At 32.3% G+C, this 21211-nt stretch overlaps 2 protein-coding genes across 2 annotated transcripts in view; both read right to left on the bottom strand.

Moving 5' to 3' along the window:
- The window catches only part of LOC126837402 (retinal homeobox protein Rx1-like), a 34505-nt gene extending 26726 nt beyond the window's left edge, over positions 1-7779 (bottom strand). The window contains exon 1 of the mRNA XM_050571311.1: positions 7324-7779. Within this exon, the coding sequence (XP_050427268.1) occupies positions 7324-7576 (253 nt within the window). The 5' untranslated portion in view covers positions 7577-7779. The remainder of the gene's footprint in view (positions 1-7323) is intronic.
- LOC126837403 (trans-1,2-dihydrobenzene-1,2-diol dehydrogenase-like) overlaps positions 1-21211 on the bottom strand; it is a 284532-nt gene that overhangs the window by 78780 nt on the left and 184541 nt on the right. The gene's annotated exons all lie outside the window — the stretch shown is intronic.

The raw sequence follows: 21211 nt of genomic DNA, 5'->3' as shown, positions 1-21211 counted from the left end.
ATATCGTTTGCGCAGCGTTGCTGATTTCACAATAATTGTGTTTAGATTGTTAATTGCGCTCGTTATAATAGTAATATTATTTTAATTACTGTACTGTATATACTAGATTTTGTTGGAACAATGAATAATAACATTATGTAGTTCAAAGACATCATAACGCTAGAGCAAAATACAATTTAAACAGCGTACCCCGAATCATTGTACATTTAATATACGCCATATTGTTATCTCGGACTAAGCCAATTGAATGTTTCATATATTATCATGGTTTTGTTTTTTGCTAAATTATATTTTTGTTCGCTTCCGACTTCTACCGAGACAGACGGTCGAGTAACAAAAAAGCCAGCACAGCGCGGTCAGGGCATAACTGAAAGTGATAAAATTGATTGTAGAAATATCAATAAAAAACACAATATAGATAAAATTGTAATTTTTAATAGGTTGGGTACGATTCGTCGATGGCGCAACTAAACAGGGGGGGGTAAGGAAGTTCAAATAATATGTTTCTCAGACCTGTTGACTGTTGGCTCAGTTGCACAATTTACTACGGTCAAAAATGTAATTTTCTCCCTTTTTTATAGTTTTTCTTTGATAACAAAAAAAGAAAGGCTGCCTACGGATTTTTATGAAAATCTTATATGTTATAGCCCCATTCTGGATCTACTTTCAGTCCAATTGTCAGACCCAGAAGCTCTGAATCTATCTACACATGAAAAAGCGAAACAAAGAAAACGTTCGCGCCTTTTGGAGAAAAGGGTTAGTGACTTAGATCATGCTTTGTCTAAAGAATATTCTACATGAATTTGGAGCTAATTTGACCATTTTTCAAAAAGTTTAATAATATTTTATGTTGCACGCAAAATAATTACATAGTTGGATCAACTAAAATTAAGGTTAATTTACAGGGACATAATATATTTATGGCTGGAATAACTAAATAAATAGTTGTGCCAACTAAATGTTATGTTAAACAGCGACTAAATTTATTTAGTCATTCCAACTTTAAATAAAAACACATCATTGTAAAGACAATACCAGCTCCTTTGCAGTGCGTCAAAGCAGGAAAAATGTCGATGAAATAACAACTATGACTTTTGTCGAGCGTCTTCGGTCCCAACTTACCCCAACCCCCTCTGTATTTTATGTAGAGCTCCCCGGCGAGCTTTGGGTTTTTTATTTTTGCAAAACGACTAGTATCGTTAGACAAACCAGAGAATTAAAAATTATCTCGAGCAGGTTATGGTTTATATTGGACGTCGCGATTGACGAGATTGAAATAGTATTATCATAATCCCTATTTATGTTGCGGGAGGGCGAAAGGGGTGGGGAGGGGGTAATTTTGAATTATGTTGTTATTTTTATACACACACAAGCCGCTGAATCCCGCCACTCTCCTGGTAAAAGGATCCGGGAAATCGGCTTAAGCCCCCCTCGTCCTCGGGGACCTGGCCGGCGGCCGGCTGTTACCACAACCGCGGTACATCGATACAGTACGACCAATTAGGCTAACAACGGATTGCGTCCCACGACGTGTAAACCGTGCGACGGGCGGCGACTCTATTAGCAGCCACGGCGGTTTATGTACTGTTTTAAACAAAACAAAAAAAACACACAACGGGGATTTAGATTTTGCCGCCACCGGATGACGGGTCCGACAATACTGTTATTATACTTAGGGCGGAGGTCGCGAAAGCTGCACAAAAAGAAGAAAAAAATCCGACGTTTTCCTAACGAGCACCGGGGCCGACCGTTCCGGAGAAAATTTATGGGGAAAATGAAAACAAGCAAATCCAGATTAGGCGGTTTACACGCGCGTCTGTTTAGCATATACTTACCTACGTAGAGTTGTTAAGCTTTTTAGTTTACCGTCCAAAACGATTGATTGGCCGAAGTGTCCCAACGGAACGGCCTTAACGAAAATTTAAAAAGTTCACCCCTTGCCCTTTAAATTCGCCGAGGAAGACGCCCTAAATATGCACGTGATTCCTTTTTGAATGCTTTCGCTACCGTCTTCAGATTCGAAGCGTTTACTCGAAAGTGGTAAAATCCCTTTTAGTTGTAATAATTTCTGTAGACCTGTTACCTCCTTCACCCCGATAACATGCTCCGTTCCTACTATGCCCTGACCCCATTGTACTAGGGTTTTTTTTTAACACGAGTCCAACAAAAAGATGTTTTAGTTTTATCTACTTAGTTATGCGCGCGTTAATCGGGACTACAGTTAATATATATCAATAAGTTACTATGGTTGCTATCCTCGGACAGAAACTGTAATCTCAGAAACTTATTGTAAGCAATAAAATCAGATGCAATTTATCATCGAGTTTAGGTTAAATGTACGTTACAAGATATTATTTAAAAAATACAGAGGAAAAAACCGTAGCTTAAAACCCAACTTGTCTAACATTTTTACGGGAAATGTGATAAATTGAATTCAATTAATTTTTCATTCTAATTAATAAATGTATTGTTCACATAAAAATAGCTAGGAATTTCTCGCAGAGGGGTTTATAAACTAAAACAGGATTTTGTTTTAATGTCAAATGAACACATTTTCTTTTATATCACTTTTTACTTCTTTTTTATAATTTATTTGGATAGCGTCCAATTTTAGTAAACTTCTTGTATTGCTTTTGATAAAATAATAAAATTGTACTATAAAACGTTTTAATTTAAAAACTTTAATCGCTTAAATGGATTTTTAATGTTATAATTTAATATTTCCACGGTTGACCTCATATTCCACGGTGTTTACAAAGCACAAAGGAATTATAAATTATTATTTACCTATTTTAATAACTGTGTACTTAATATAAAATACACATATACTTTTTAATAGTTTGGTTGTAAAATATTTCAAGTGTATTTCAACATAAAAGAAAAATTGAACTTACATATTTGTATTAAATTTATTTTGTATGTTTCTCGAGTGTAACTATTATAATTATTGTTAATTTTTAATTTGTTTTGGAACAAATATTATTTTAATTTTGTTGACCTTACCCAATGCACATAAAATTATAATATTTTAAAAGTTGCCGTTAAAGTTTAAACAAAAAAACATTAATCATAATTTATTATTAGACAACATATTAAGTAATACATTTTAATATTGTGTAAATACTATACATACAACATTCATATTTGTCATAATAAGTATTATGTAGGTAAACAACTATCGTTGAACTCTGGACGATAACCATACCTAATCATTAAAAAATAAAATTGTATATATTTTGTTTAGTGTATCTAATTATTAAAACTCATGCGGTGGGCACAGTGCACACACACGGCACGCTATACGTGTATTATTTTAATATTGATTATCGATTTTATAATTATTATTATATTATGCTCATTGTGCTCGTGTTAAACGGAAACGGGTGCACTTTTACCATTACCTACCGTTGATTTAGTACAGCTGTACAACGTTTCTCTGATTTCATAAAATCGTAAAAGTTATAAGGTTCTTAGACTGCCAAGCCCTCCCCCCTCTGATCTCCACCAACGCTACGATATCATTATTACCGATAACTAATTAATTAAATAATCAAAATCGACATTCAAATGATTTCGTTATAACGCAATTTAGATAAATTTCTATATGATCACTGTTCGGTGCAATATATTTTACATTAATTAATTATACACCATTCGATCGTTCAATGAAGTAGTGTGTGTTTATTTGATGTATATGTGTATATTTTAATAAATTAAATGATATATGATGTAACAAAAAACAAAAAATTAGTTTCAATTATTTATACATAATTATATATTATAAGTAATTTAATATAGGGCGTAGCATAAATGTATTTATAATTTAATTATTAAATAATAACGCTGGTTACGTTTATAATATATTATAAATAATTAATGGTATATATTATAATAATTCGTCGTTCGATAAAGCAATTATCGTAAATGCCATTTGGTTAATAAATATTGACCTAGTTGAGTCTAATCTGCATTATAATCGTTATTACCGATTATATGGATACTATTAAAAATTAAATATGTACGACTCGTATAATAAGACAATGATGGATTCATTTGGTTAAGTTTGACTTGCAAATTGCATTTCTGCCGAGTTACAAAATATAATATAAAAAAAGAAAATAATATTGATTTCAAAGGCGCACATAGTATACGTTTGCCAAATTTATGTTGACTTTTTTGTTCAAATGGAAAAGATTTTTTTTTAATTTTTAGTGTAGTATATTTTATTGAAAAACATAAGTACTTTATCATAGTCATTGTCAACATAAATATTTTCCAAATAATGTACCTAATTATTGTTCTCAATTCGTCAAAATCAGAACATTTACATGAAAAAAAAACCCATTATTAATTAATATTATCGTTAAGTGCGTTAAAAACTAGTGGTTTTTTTTGGGGGGGGGAGGGGAAGGGTAACAAGGTGCGCTCGTGGCGGGGGTACTGTAATAATATTGTAAAATTGCGTATTAATTTTAATATATAATGTACTTATTATTATAATTATTAATTGGAACGGCGGCGGCGATAAGGAGACCGCCGATTAAAATATTATGTTTTAATCAATTTAATTGTTCGGTAATTATTATAATATTATTATTATACGAGCAAACGACACGCGAACCGATAACGACCGTTGATAATAATAACGCACACCGAATTAGGCTTGCACCACCGTCTGGGTTTTTTTTAAATAGTTTTTACATAATGATTTTTTTTTCTTTAATGTTTATAATATTAGCTACAATGGGTGTACGGAGTTATACTCTATTATTCCTTTCGCCGCTTCCTGTCGTACCGATAACACAATATTGTTGTCCATAAGTCCATTTTTGGTAATTGATTAATTAATTAAAAATTCCCGTCGGGATGTGTCAATGCAATATTTTGTCGCGGACACATAATATTATCCATATATTATTATAATAAAACACACAAGTATAGCTGTAGGTACCTATATATTTTACGTTTACCTAATATCTATATAAGGGGGTAGGTATATATAGACAACGCACAGCGCCGGGGTGGAAAAAAACCGTCTAAATTACTGTTGTCAAATTGAAACGGTTTAATGGGCCCGTGACACGCTTTATTGAAATCAGCTCTTCGAAACTTTTGTACACACACACACACACATTATCCGGACGGTCGTGAGACGAAAGTAATTTATTTTGTAAAACAAACAAGGCGTACTTGTGTGTATGTAAAAACACATTAGTACATATATATGTCATCATATTTTGTGGAGTCCCAATTAAGCACAAGCGGGACCGCAACTGGTGCACGTACGGTATATATATATACGTAGGTATATACTAGGGAAATGACTGCGGTAATTATATGGACGGAATTATAATCCCTTACAATAGCAATAGCAATAATAATAATAATAACATCATTTAATAACGGTGAACGTTTAAAGTTTCTGACGTATTGAAACAAAAGCAATGTACGGCCGTATAAAGTGATTAAAAATCCAAATGGGCTTGAAAACGAATTTCCCCTCCCCCCCGTCTGGCGCTCTAGACGATTACCGGTATTTTTCCGGCAATATCCGTCATGGCATAATCGTCTCCTTACCTCCCGCCCCTCCTCCCACAAATACCAAAATTAACTATACGGATTCGATTGTTAATTGTTATTATTATTAGTCTTAGACATGTTTTGTAAAATTTGACTATTAGGCACCGCAAACGAACATGATGATAATACAATAGGCAGGTATATAACATTGTAAACTCATCCGAGGAGGATGAAACGCATAAAAAGTATACCGCACACGCATATCGCAATGTGTATGGAAGGCAATTATTAAGTTTCGAAAGTCAATTAGGTATTATTGTAATATATTATTATGTAGGTAGGTATTGTAATGAAAACGTCGTACTGATACAAATAATTAAACAACTTGTATAGCTTTAAGTTGAAAATATATATTTTGTTGAAAACGACCGGCTCGTGTAACTACTATAGTCAATACACATGCCAAAAGACAATAGAGCCGATGTTGTCAAAAGCTTCTTGTATTATGTTCATTTGATTTGACGGTCCATTAAATCCGAATGAACCGATCAGTGTTCCGTGGTTGACGGAGAACAACAACAGGAACATTCACAAAACCCAACATGAAGCATTTAAAAAATAACACAGGTTGTAGAACAAAATTCAATGAAATCTATTTCTATGTAGGTATGTACTTATTTTACTATTTAGAGATATTGAAGTGCATTGTCTACACTCATAATACACCTAAAACATTTACTTCTCGATACCACTATATTCTTTGTGTTCACAATGGTCGATTGCACTACATTTTAGTTTTTTGAATATCAATTGATCCAAAAAGATGATTCAGGATTCTTATTAAACGATAAACTTATACTTTACACTCATCTCTGCCCGTAAGGCACGTGCGAAAAATTATTTTTAATTTTGCTTCCCTGCGGAATGTTGTATACAAAGTCAGTTGAATACCCTTTTCCGTCCTGAGAAATAGGTATTATCAATAATTATTTCGAATAAACAGGTCTAGAATTGTCGAGTCAAATCCTCTATCTCTCTATCGACAAATCCCTTTCAGACACCATTTATTGGTGCACTCACTATACTCGTTATATCAACCCTTATATTTCTCTATACTTACTACCGTCATTGATAATTTTTTATTCTCTTTCTCAAAAAAACTATTTTAATACAAATTAAAATAGATTATAGCTTCATTTTTACCATGATCGATATAATTCATTATTTTTCATATTAAAAACACTATAAATCTTATAAAACTGTGTATTCCCTTTCCTTATACTTATTATATTGTGAATTGTGAATTATGAACACCTATAATGTTTTATATTTAATATATAATATATATAATGTATACCTACATACTACCAATTACATTTTATATAATATTATCACTAAAATAATATATTAAGAACAAATGTTATTAAATATACAAGAATATATTAAGTATTAATTAGGTAGGTAAGCTATTGCCAAACAAATTTGCTTGATTCATAATTAAACAATTAACATTTAATATGTTAGGGAGTATCATATTTATTTAAATACATATTTAATGTGGGTGCCCGTTAAAAATATCCTATTTGCAAGTATTTTATAAAATTAATCTCCCTAGATTTTGGAATAATTGTCGAGTTAGCTATAAGTAGTAGTTATATTATACGTAAGTTTTATTGCTTTTGCAGATTGCATTTACTTTTTGGATTGTAAATTTTCTTTGTCTTACGAAAAACAATGTTAGATAATTTTGGAAAATACCCGGCATGGGATGCAAGTAATAGTACAGGCTTATGAGCTGCTTACCTCCAGATTCCTGGTCCTTGTCGTCCCGCTTCAGGCCCAGTATGGCGTCGATGGTATGGTGTTTTGGCGCGGGCACGGACGTGGCCACGGCGCCGGCGGCCGCCACGTGCTGCGGCCCTTGGAACGCCAATCCCAGGGCGGTGACCGCGGCGTGGTGTCTCCTGATCAACATCTCGATGTTGGCCCGGCTGTACGGCGGCATATTCTGCATCGCGGCCGACACCTCGTTGTCGCTGTTGCTGTCCGTCTCCATGATGATTGCCGACAGCAGCAATATAGGTACACACTGTGAACACACACAGACAGACACACGGGTTAAGTAAACACGACGGTAAACGGAAGTCTGAAAATTGAAAAGGAAAAAAAAACGTTTTCTTCGTCAATGCCCTGGTGTATAATAAATAGTTTGATTAAAACCGAGAGAGATGGGCCAAATCGGACAACGCGGGCAACGGCTACGACGACGACTACGGCGGCCGCGGTCTACGCCGCGTTGCGGTGCGCGCTCGAGGCCCGCGGCGCGCCCGGAGCGAGAGGCGCGGCTTGCCGGACCAATGGCGCGCCGGCTACGGGCACCCCTCCGCTCAAAATCATTACCCAAACCGCCGGCTTTCGAATAAACGGGCCACTTGTGTGTGCACCACCCTTCCCCCGCGCGCCTGGCCCGATGGACATCCGGGTATAATTCGATAAATGTTCTTTTCAACAAAAAAAAAATGCCCCCCCCCCTCGAGGAGAAGGACGGGGCCGGCAAACGAGGGATAACCGATTCGGCGTACGGGGGAAGGGCGAGAGGTTAGGTTAGGCGGCGGCAACAACCAGAGAAACGCGTCCCTCTTATTTATTTACTAGCGTGTAATGTTTAAATGAGATGTTATTGTTTGGCATCACACACACACACACACAAAACAACACGGTGTATTACACAGAAAATTTGTCGCACCGCCGGCGTTCACACCCGAATAGTCGTTTTGTTTCGAACCCAACCCGCAAAGGCGTCCGCTCGATCCTTAATCCTTACCGTCGTTATTTATTAAATAATATTGTATTCTTATTGCAGTAACAATGCACGTAATATAATAGCGTGTATTAACAATTAAACATACTTAGTAATTAAAGATGATAATAAGCAAAAACGCAAAAATAATAAATCACAAATAACTGAATCGCTAAATACAGATAGGGCACATGTGACAATTTTTACAATAAAGTGATTTTACAAAAATCACTTTATTGCATAATCAAATCGCCGTGCCCAACAAAGAACAACACTAATTTACTGTATTACCTGCGAAAAAGTTAATAACTCGAATCGACCAAAGAGGTTCTGAATAACACAATTGAATTACTACCTTTTTCGCCGATAATACAAAAAAGAGTGTTATCAGTTTAAAAAAAAAAAATTGGTTTTTAAAAATCTAGTTAAGTCGTTCTTTTTTGGACACGGCGAAATGTAATAACGATAAATATATGATTCCGTGTAAACGGAACACGTCCCTATAAGTATATAAATTATAAGTACCTACCCGAAAAACAAGTTGTGAAAAATTTCGTTAATTGCAGAAAAGGCCCTTGTCATGTGGATGAAATCAATAGTTAAATATTTTTCAGAAAAATTATCTATCAAGTTTTTGTCTTTTCTGAAAAATTTTAAAATCTGGACATGTGCCCTTTCTGTATCTAGCGATTTAGATATTTGTCTCTAAAAACACTTAACAATCTAAAATAAAGTATTAATAAGTATAAATTATCGAGAAACAGTTTACAAGTTAAACATGTTGTAAATATGAACACGAAAACAAATCTTAATTACTTAGTACGGTATTAGCCGGCGAAGAGAAAATATTTAGCTCTAATATTGTTACCTAATAAAAAAATGTGTCTTTATAATTTATTTTTTCTATTAACTGATGACGACAGTCTATTTCATTATGGAGTAGATTATACAGAAATATTATATTAAATTGATTCCGCTGATTTTTTAAGAGTTGATATGTTGAAGAAACCTTAGACGCCATTAAATGACGAATGGAGAGGTTAAAAATAATTAAAACGAATAAAATAGTTTTGTATTGATTCTAAGTGGTGAGTATGAAGAATAGTTTTGGGTGGCCAAATGACAGTAGCATATTCTAGCAAGCGGGTGCTTGTCTCACAATGTTGTTGTGGCCGAGTCTGTTAACTATATAGCTGTCCATTTGACTGTGGTGTGTTTGACATCTCCGAGTTTGTTGTCCCTTAGTCTATACCATTGTATTTGATTGAGTTGGTTAATTTTATTTTTTATTTGTTCTTATATGGGCGTTAGCAGCTTGTCTAGTGTCTTTCGATAATATATATATTATTATTATTATTGTCAGCTTTTTTCTATTCTCTCTCTACTTCTCGCCCTTGCTCATTGAACACACCCCGTAACCGTTACCGTGTTTATGTGTGTAATAGAGGTAAAGCACCCGCGGTGCGACTGTTACACTTATAATATTATATTATAACGTTTAACGAGCACCTCGGTCGGATTACCCAAACGCTTAACGCAATCCCTCTCAAAAAATAGGCCGAACCCAGTTAAAAAAAAAAATTGTTTTTATTCAAAACCGCACCATTTTCTATACAAAAAATAAAAAAAGGATTACGCAACCGGTGCTATAGAAACCGGTCGGCGATAGAAGGCGTATGTTATGTGTCAAAATACGGCATTAGTAATGGCCCGAATGTTGCCCTGTTGAATAATATGTTTAATACATCTTCATCGATAGGATATGATCAAAAAGTGTACGCATTAACTTAAGTGTAAAAATAAAATACCTATATATTTGATGAACCTAATCGCTTTATCAATCTACATAATTACTACACAATATTAGTTCAGTTGGCAGCGGTTAATAATGTGGTGCACTCGAAACGGCCATTTAAGAGTTATATCTAGTCATTATGTATATTATTTCAATTTCGATATTACATCACCCATTGAGGCATGTTATAAATTATAATTATGGATCTGTGTGACTATATTATACAGCCATGTACCGTATACAGAGCAATCGGAAACGCTGCAGCCAAAAGGGAAAATATATTATTGTAACTTTAGGCTTGCTCAACCAGATTACTTTAAACGGTAGTTTAGTCCCCAGAGATTTCGTTTGCCGTTTTTCACTTTTCGTTTCACATCCGCGTGGTTACATAATTAGCGGTTAGTTAACTGAAGGTTCGAAAAAAAACCTCCAAAAAAGTAACACCAAATAAGAATTGTTTAGATGGCTTGCAATCATATTTGACCTGGAGGGCTAACCAAACCTGTTATCAACTATAACTTAGGGCATTATTTTTACCATGACGTTTCCCAAACGATCTTTAATTATAATTGAAATTTGAATTTTTCTATTTTTTTTGGTATGCTTATCTTGAAACTATTGTTTGTTTAAAATACATGTTTTATTATTTTTTAAACTACTTACAAAACCCAACGCAAATAAAGAACCGACGTTTTTAAAAATTAAGGAATTTTTATAAAATGTCTGGATATTTTAATAATCAAGCTACGGTTGCTGATATAGAAGCTAATATTAAAAAAAAAATAGATAGAAAATAAATAGTTTGCTTTGATGTCTAAAAATAATACGTCCTTGCCCCTCCCCTCTTCACAACATACATATTAATCAAGAATATATCTTTGGTTCAGTTTTCAATTTCTAGCGTCATAAGGAATATATTATACTTATAGTATTTATAGCAATAATAAAACAGTTTTATGGTTTTATTATTAATGAACCCCAACGAGTAAACTCTCAACAAAGATACATGAATAACTGCGGTTGTGATAATATCCTATTTGACAATCAAACAAAATATAATTCATCTTGCGATAGATCAAAATTGGAAATCTAACAACTGTAATATCCATCACCGTTACCTACTACTAAGTGAGCTCATAATCCTTACATAATATTAAAGCATAATAGACCCCAGCATTTCCACAAGGAAATTCAATTTAGACTATCAAAAGACAATAATTTAATACATGTATACAAGTACATAATGCTTCCAACGGGGAAGAGCTTATTTAATATACATACATTGTGTACAATGTAGTTGTTGCATAAGAGTAAAGACAATAATATAATATAAACACTGATTGAATATAAAGAAATAAGAAAATTTTTGCTAATAGTTATAACAAGTTAACTGTCAAATCAAATCGACAACGTTTCAAATGTTTAAACTAGTTTCGGCTAATGGAAATATAATTGGGTATTATATAAATTAATTATTACTTGATTACAAAACTATCAGATAAATAACTATTGGAAGAGGTATACAAAAAAAACAAATATTAACGTGAGTTATCGACTTTATTTTTTACTTGTACATAACTAAATGTGGTAATTCATTTTCTAAGCTTTAAAATTAAAAAAAAATAGGATAAAACATTTTTTCAGGGCTAAGTACAAAGCAAAGTTTTTATAGGATTAAAGGTCTGAAAATTAAACTGAAGATAGTGTGCGTTATAACATATACAATTTTCTTAAATATCTGTAGTCAAACTTGTAGATCAACCCTAACCGGATCCCCTCCAATACTAAAAATACACTTTTAAGCATGTTAAATTGTCATTAGGTACAATATGCCTCTATCGATATTTGTATTTCTTCTACCGTTATTGATTCGAATCGAAGCGTTTATTTAGAAGTGATTTTTTCATTTTTAGTTGTAATAATTTCTGTAGACCTGTGACCTCCCCCGCCTCAATATGATGCTCTGTCCCCACTATGGTCCGACCCACGGTTAATAGAAAGGCCGTGGACACATACTGCGGACTTTGACTTTATCACAAAGTATTTTTTTCAACAAATTCTTAAATAATATAATATATATTTATATATTTTTTTATACAAAAAGCAATTCATATACGTAATAACAGAATGTTATGAGGTACTTTTTTGACGCAGGTCCCGCTTTTTTTGACACGAAATCAAAGCAGAATGTATATAATAATAATAATATACCTACCTACTCGGCTACCAATCATCAGTCACTGCCAGCAACGGGCAACGTGGCTCATTGGTCGTTTACGTCAAGTTTAACGGAACAACAACAGCGGACAGCGGCTATAGAGTGCAGAGTGCTACTGTCGAAACCATTACTATACTGGCGATATGAAAATAAAAAAAAAGGTCAAGAACTCGAAGAAATAGTGAAATCATAAAGTCCAAAACATGATGTCCGATATTTTAGATTTTCTCGGAAAGTGCTATAACACAGTTTGAGTGATAATAATTAACGTAGGATCAATTGGCGTTCATACTACCTGTATGTATCTAGTAGTATAGATTTTTAACAGAATGTATTTTAACAGCGGGTGATTCACTAACTACGAACCAGTAAAAATATTAAAACATATCAGGCCAGTTGCACACATATCGATTTTTCCCGTACGGCAAAATATCGTACGATCATAAAACAATAAAAATTATAGGGGCTGGCACGGTATCGTTTGCCGTACACGTCAGTAGTAGTGAATCTATGTGTGTGCAGCTGACCTAAGATTTTTTTAAATTATTCTTTTTCATACTTTCACAGTTACGAGTTGGGCCAAATTTGATATATTTTTCGCGATCGAATTAAACGTCCATTTATAACTGAATGCATACAGCTGTTTAATAATATCACAATGTATCTTACGCGGACCTGCAATGCCGAAGACATGGTATCCATGGTTTAATGTTTCTCCTTGGAGCAGAGAACAATTTTTTTGGGTGGTTTTTCTCAAAACATTTTCCTCTCGGTGCCAAACAAATCCTTCAGACGGGCAACGTGTTGCTATTTTGCTTTTGCGATGTGCTATTTAAGACGGAATAATATCCTTATAGACCGGCGTTCGGACACAATATGCTTAAGTACTTTTCGTCGAGTTGTATATCCACGACAAAAGTCTTGACAACGCCTCCGTGATTATATTGTTGTACACATCTAATAATCAATTTTATCGGATTATCGTTCACCGAAACGCATTAGCGTTTGTCTCGGACTATAGTAAATTACTATAGTGTCCATCGTACGGTACCGCTGTATGGCTTGCAAGTTTCACGATTTCGCCTTGAACACCAATAACAGTGTGACATATTATTAGGTCCTATATTGTATAATCTACCCTTTTGTCCGGACGTGTCGTCCGCAATTCGAAAATCCTTTACGGACCAACGCCGTCGTGTCTGCTGACCGAGCGCCCCTTGAACGCTGTATAGAGGTAGGTTAACCTGTACAAAAACATACATAGGCATAGTCCCTTTGTATCCTCTTGTCGCCCACGCCACGTTCACAAACAACAACATCAATAACAATATCTAATATAATAATACGGTTGTCGGTTGTGTGTAGGTGCACGCCGTGAAGGGAGGCTAAGACCTATATATTAGAGATATTAAGAAGAAAAACGTCTCGGCGGCGGCCAATCTCAAACAAAAAATATATAATCCGCGAAATACACTATATTATGCTATTATACTGCAGCAGTTCGAGTACGGGCACAATAACATTTATATATATATATATATTAAATAATAAAACGATAGTATTATTACATTGTTGTATACATCAGGGCGCACCGGCCGTATGAAAACATTATAATAATGTTTCTATAATGTAATAATACGGTAGTATTATATACATGTATATTACTAAGATGGAGCCGCCGACACCAGGAAATTTTCGGACCTTTTGTGAAACATTATACGGTTTTTCTAGCGGACACATGCCGCCCCCTCGCGCCCGGTAGTCGGTTTTCGGCGTATGCCCGTTGTGCTTGTCTTAGGTACTTGTGTGTGTATGTGCATACATACACATTATAATACTGTATTATTTTTTGATCTATTGTGTTTCGATAGCATCGCTAACCCGAGACTTCTTAACGGATACCAGCGGCGGCCCTTAGATAAACGCGCATTACAATAACATAACATATACAACACACATAGTATCGGGTGTACGGTTTATTTAAAAATCTGTAACATGTTTGTTGTCGAATGAATCGATTTTTTGTTTTGTGTTTTTTTTTTTACTCTGTATTTGGGTCGTGTTATCTTTTTATAAAAATATATATTTAAAAAAATATAGGCGTGCGGTTTTTGGCTAATACATATTATATTGCGGCGTGGGAGATCAAAGGTCCACGCAGGAATTATTATTACAACTGGAAATGATAAAAATCGTTATAAAATAAACGCTTCGACGCCAATCTGTACACGGTAGAAGAGCACAAAAATGTGTTTGAAATTATACTTTGACTTTTAGGGAGGATCAGTATGGTTGATCGTCTATCTGTTAGCTTGTTAGAACTATTAATAAAAATATTCCTTAGATTCAATTTGTGTTTATATTATATTATTGTCTTTACTGTTGTGCAATTACTACACAGTACATAATATATGTAGATATTATATTATAGTTCCCCGTTGTATGCATTATATACATGTATACGTGTTTTAAATTATTGTCTAAATTGAATTTCCTTTATTGAAAGCTGAGGTCTATTATGCTTTAATATTATGTAAAGGTTATGAGCGTGCCCAGTAGTAGGGAACGGTGATGGATATTACAGTTGTTAGATTTCCAATTTTGATCTATCGCAAGATGAATTATAATATTTCGTTTGATTGTCAAATAGAATATTATTACAACCGCAGTTATTCATATATCTTTGTTGAGAGTTTACTCGCCGGGGTGACAAATGCGTTCATTGGCCCCAATCAGAATATTATTATCTTAAGAGATTATTACTTAATATACTAGGTACTCGTTTAAAGTTGTGCAGAGAAGTCAGTATAACTTGTTGAGAGTTATGCAGTAGATATCTGTCCCTTGGCCAATTACTTTTATTTTTTTGCAAATGTTTTCTTTAACTTTCGGGTAAACACAATTTAAGTTTTTCAAAGATAATAGAATCCTAAAATTGTTTTATTATTGCTATACATTTTTGTCCCAAGTACCTTTCAGGTAAAATTTACTAGACTTACTACATGATGATGATATCGATTTAGCCGCTTAGAAGATTTAGTGGATCCAGAAAAATTTTTTAAAAAATTAATAAAAAACCACATCATTGTAAATACATTCTTAGGTACGCATCAAAGTTAAAAAGAAGATAAAAACCTAGTACGGGCAGTGATATTTCCAACGGGCAACGACTGATACATTACATTATACATATTATGATATCCAATTGCGATTTACTTTATTTTGGACTTTTTTCAAATGGACTAACACTACATTCACGTCACAAGTTTAAACTAATAGTACAACTTACCAAAATTAAAAATTAAGACTTAATCTGAATTTGAACATGGGCTATTTTTGTAAAGATAAAAATTTCGAAACTTAAAAAAATAATAATAACTTTGAAAGCTATGCGACAAGAAAACCTTTACATTAGTTTGTGCTTTTAAATTATAGAGGATATTTAATATGGCTTCTAGATTAACCTGTGTAAAATATTTCCTTTATTTTGCCCTTGATAAACCCACCGGTAATTGAAAATAGGGTTTGCACGAATGAATACTGATTAGAAGCTGTGATAAAACTAGATTCATCACATTTCTAGTGAAATATATAGAGAATATTATTGACGCTTAAGCGTGAGAATTTTTTGGTAGATCAAATCATTTTTTTCCTATACATTTTTAAAGTTAGAGTTCTTTTAAACAAAATAGTGGACTATGTTATGAAAAATTTAAAAGCGATTAAGCACAGATAAAGTTCTTATCTATTTTACAACATTAGTTTAACGACAATTTCAAGACACTTTCAGTTTGATGGAAGCTAATTATTTTTTTATTTTTTCAATAGAAAACACTGCGATAGTTTGACAGCAAAATCAACAACAATAACAAATAATTTTGCTGGAAATTACCTATATTATATATTGTACTTTACTGCTTAGTTAACGGGAGGATAAACGTCATCATAATACTGTAAAAGCGTATAAGTTTATATTTGCTACTTTTGGAAAACTGAAAAAAAAAACGTTGAAAATCTGTTGCGAAGGTTTTGGTCTAATTTACATGGGGACAAAACATATCTACTAATTCTTTATAAACTATATTATTATATCAAAGGACAGTTTTAAAATAAGTTACTCCAAAAAAAAAATATATTGAAAATTAAAAACACACTTTTTTCCGAGTTATTTCTTTTTGTACATAATTTCTATTGACTTATGTCAAGTGTAATTTTTGTGCTTAAAGGGATGTGTGAGCTATCCTATTTTGAGCAAACTAGATCACTTCAGTATCTTTTAATTCCATATTTCACATATGAATATCAATGTTTAAAACCATGCTACGCGTTATCCCTTTGACCCTTTATGCCCAAACGTAAACAATTTTTATTTTTCTCATATTTAACTTAAACCGATAAACCCAAATTTTAATTTTTTTGACTTGTACCCTTGCACCCTTGCACCACATAATATAAAATATATTATTTTTAATGTTCGCTACCGCAGCGACATACGGCCAAGGAGACTAAAATATTATTGTACGGTTTTGTACACTATTTAGAGCACAATAAAATGTAATAATAAGCATTATTTGTCACAAAAATAACATTGTCCCCCCCCCCCCCCCCCGAAAGCCGGCTACTACCGTGACAACAACAATATCCTTAATAATATAGATGTCTGGTCCACAATGGCCACAACACACGATATTGTTGTATTATATTATCATAATATAATGCGGTCCGGTGTGTACTGCAACAATGGTCAGCTAAAGCGAAACGTCCCTAAGTGTTTGTTTGGCCGTTATTGTAACAGCGCTGTTTGTTTATACAAGTAAACGCCGCCAAAAAAAAAAAATTGAAGAAGAAAAAAAAACAGGGAACATAATATAATATTATTATCCCGTTTGCGGTTTCCAGTTATCGCGCGGTTTTCACAAAATAAAATATAATATACACTGCGCCCTAAGACCTGTGCCGAAAAAGTAAAAGCGACGAGGGTGTCTCGTTACCGTGTATAATATTATAAGGCGGTCATTGGGATATCGGCAAACCGCAATAGAATAATATTTTGTCTCGCGGTTCGATCCGGTATAGCGGTTTTTGGACTTCGGAAGAGTTGGACTACAGTACTTAAAAAATAAGTCATTTTTACTCAAGCACTGAGCTACTAATATTATACACATCAAAATGTTGAGGAAACAATCTAGGTCATCGTGTATGTACACGGACAGGAGTGGGGGGTACCTCCCTTCTCGGTATTTTGACGTTGTACTTGATATGTCTTCGACTAACAACTTTAAAAAAAAAAACAAAAAACAATGGTTTTTCGACTGTTTTAAACATGTCAAATGATCGAAAATGTTCCTTGAAAATTGCCAAAGAGAAAAATATATTACCTATATGTAATATATTAAGTTAAAAACAAAAAAACTTACTAAAAAAAATTGATTTTTTTTTTTTCATAATTAATTGAAAAACATGTTTTATGAAGAAATTTATTGTTTTGTAAAAAATGGAAAGAATAGTAAAACCATAAAAGCTCATTTAACAGCGAATTGATTAATGTCATAATTCAACTTTTAAAATATTTCAGGCTTGACGTGATAGAAATTCAAATTAGGCAATGTACTAAACGGCCTGTAAACAACATATAAATCGCACAGCAAAAAAATTTTAATTTTGTTTAAACTATTTTCATTTTACAAACGGGGATTGTTATGTATGTACTTTGTACATGCATTGCTACTAGAACAAATCGAATTATGAATATTTGATCAATTTTTGAAGTGCTCGTCAACTGCACATTTTAAATTTTCTACTGAACAACATATGGCGTCCCACAACAATGCCTAAATCAAACCTGGGAATTAATTAAATGGAAATTCAAAAAAATAATGTTGTACAAATGTATTTAAACAAAAAATGAAGTAATAATTCAAGTAAAACATTATTCAAATAAGAGTTTTAATAATGAAATCAAAAAAATATTTATTTTGTATGAAATAAAAATTGCAAAGAATGCAGTTTAACTCTTAAACATTTTTTTCAATATATTATGTGTATCTGAAGTGAGATTTAATCGGCCAGACTTACTTTTGGAGTTGTAACTAAAAACATATTTTTTGTTTTTTAAAAATATAAATCATATAACTCAATGTAAAAAGTTGACATTAATCGAATTGTGTTTATTGGGAAGTTTTTGTTGAAGTCGAATGTTAATTGTCTTTATAGTTTTATTTAGTTAAGAATCGTTTTTAAAAAGTAGTTTTATTGTAATTTATACTTGAACACCCGAAAGAGAAGGCTTATTCAAATAAAATATAGTAAAAACATTTTTTTTTAAATGTTCATAAATTGTTATTGTTCAAAATTGAATAAGTAGGTGTACCGACGAAATTTAAATTTACTATCGTTTCCAGGATAAAAATATATTACAAAAAATATTTAATAATTGAAACTAAAAAAGATTTTTAATTAACTTGGGAACTAAATTGTATTAATGTCGGAAGTTAAATTTTGAACATTTTATCATTTTTTTTTATACCGTTATTCTGTTTTATAATACTTAAAAGAATAGATACTACTGCGCAGTTATTTAAAAATTTGTAACTAACAAATAAAATGCACTTACAAACTATTATTTATAAATTGATAATTGAAATGGTCAAATTTAATATTATTTGATGCGCAAAGACCTGAGTAGATAAAATGTAGGTACTTGGAATAACTCTGCTAATTGTCATTTTTATAAAAATGATTGAGGTTAGGTTAAATATGGATACAATTAAAACAAAATATGATTTTACTTACCAGAATATACAACCGCCTATGGTTGGTTATGAGTTGGCTCACTTCGATTCTATATTAATTCAGTTGTACTGCAAAGAGAAAAAGAACAAACAGTTAAAAATCGAAAAAAACCTGTAGTGCCGAATTTGTTTTCCGTTTAATATGTTATGAATACATATGAGTTCTAACTACTGACAAATTTTCAACTTAAGGGTCTTAAAATTACGGCTAAAAAACTAAAAAAAACTTGAACCCCCTCTAGGGGGGTGGGAAATGGGTTTAATTTAAATTTGATACAACTGACGTGCGCGGGCATACCTAATAAATATTTCTTATAAATATCAACTCGATCCGACTCTTTTTCTCGAAACTATAGCCAGTAAAAGTTCTAACTTAAAAACTCGTACGGTTTTTTTTTTGTTTTCTCAAATTTCGTCTGTGAAGAAGTAAACTTTTTCAACTTTTACCCCCCCCCCCCAAAGTACCAACTAGATGAAATTTGCGATTTATAGAGTTGCTATTCGAAGGAATTGGTCCAGTATTAAAAAAGTTACAGTGTATACAGATAAAAATAAACACACATCAGAGTAAAACCAATACCTTCTCGCTTTGCATCGAAGCTAAAATATATTTGTTTGAGTTGGACAATCTTAAAATGTATTAGGCGGTTTTTTATAAATATTTAAAATACAATAATATATTAAATATAAATTAATATACTAACGACAATCGTTAACCGTGATTAAACGTTTACAACTTAATTTTTAATTTACCTATATTGATTTAAGACAATTCGTTGGGAATTTACAGAAGTGAGTTTTTTCCTTAAACAGAATAATAATACCATTAAAACGTGTGTCGATCAAAACATGGTTTTTGCTGTTTAAATATTATTCAGAATCTCTGTTGTGTTTGTTTTGTGTATCGCTTCGAAAAAAATTTAAACCTATTTTTTTTTCTCACAAATAAAATTATACCGCCTACTGTACCAACACAGTGTATTTAGATTTTCAACTTTATAACAAAAATATGTTACAAATGCAAATATAAATCATTAACTATTCATTTTTTAGGTTTGGCCGTTAACGATAATAATATTGTTATGTGTTATACTAAGAGGCGTATACACTTGACAATACTGTAATTGAATTATAGTACCGATTTTATTTTTGTTATTATAGATAAAAAATAAAAAACATTAACTAAACCAGTACGAATTTAGATCTCTTTATTATTTTCCATCCGATACTATTGAATATTCATTAGCAGCTATGTTATTGAGTTTTTATTTTTATGAAATTACAATTAAGTGCTTGTAATAATAAATATCGATTAAAATATTGTACTAAATAATATCGTTCACGAAATGTGTTTTTCTTAAGCAGTTCTGTGTGATTGCTTACATATTAATATACAATACGAGCATGCATATTCGGACAATTAAGAAATAAAATCTTACTTACATTAAGTCGATCCATAGTTTGTTTCTGATAGAATGGTCTCGCTCGTGAACTATATTTTAATCTAATACCGTTAAAATGTATAAACAAAATATCGTGTTCTTCAAGAGCACCGAGCATGTGTTAAAACAATTACCCGCTATTGGTTAAGCACACAATAGTCAGGTGTGGGCTCAGCAAACACTAAATGTATAAAAAAACAACTAGTTTTTTAGAGAAATATAAAGAATTTACAATGTACAAAACATAGGTAAGTCTAACAAAATATGACTCAAAATGTAAAACGTAAAATCGAAAACGAAATTTAAACAGATTGTTTAAGATTTAGTTTCAAGGCGCCTTAATTTTTAACATAAAATAAATAAAAAGAGATAATTTTATTTTAAATAATTATTTATTATGTATGTTTTTATTGAACTAAAATATATTTTTCTGTAAAATAAAACAAAAAATTACTACTAAAAGCTAGAAAAGAGGTCATATGTGTTTTCATTATAATATTACTAACAACGTATTTATTTACTATAACTGTGATATTAAACAACAATTTTATTATCATTAAAAAAAACTGTAAAACCATAAATATTTATGGCTTATTTTTCGACTCGAGTACACGAGTGTTAAATAATTTAAAGTTCTACATTTTA

This window comes from Adelges cooleyi, unplaced genomic scaffold (assembly GCF_023614345.1).
Source record: "Adelges cooleyi isolate 19-005CV unplaced genomic scaffold, UGA_ACOO_1.1 ACOO_flye_CR_arks_rails_tigmint_CR_PRNA_248, whole genome shotgun sequence".
NCBI classification, from domain to species: Eukaryota; Metazoa; Arthropoda; class Insecta; order Hemiptera; family Adelgidae; genus Adelges; species Adelges cooleyi.
The sequence above is the reverse complement of the archived record's forward strand: the minus strand, read 5'-3'. Positions and strand labels throughout refer to the sequence as shown.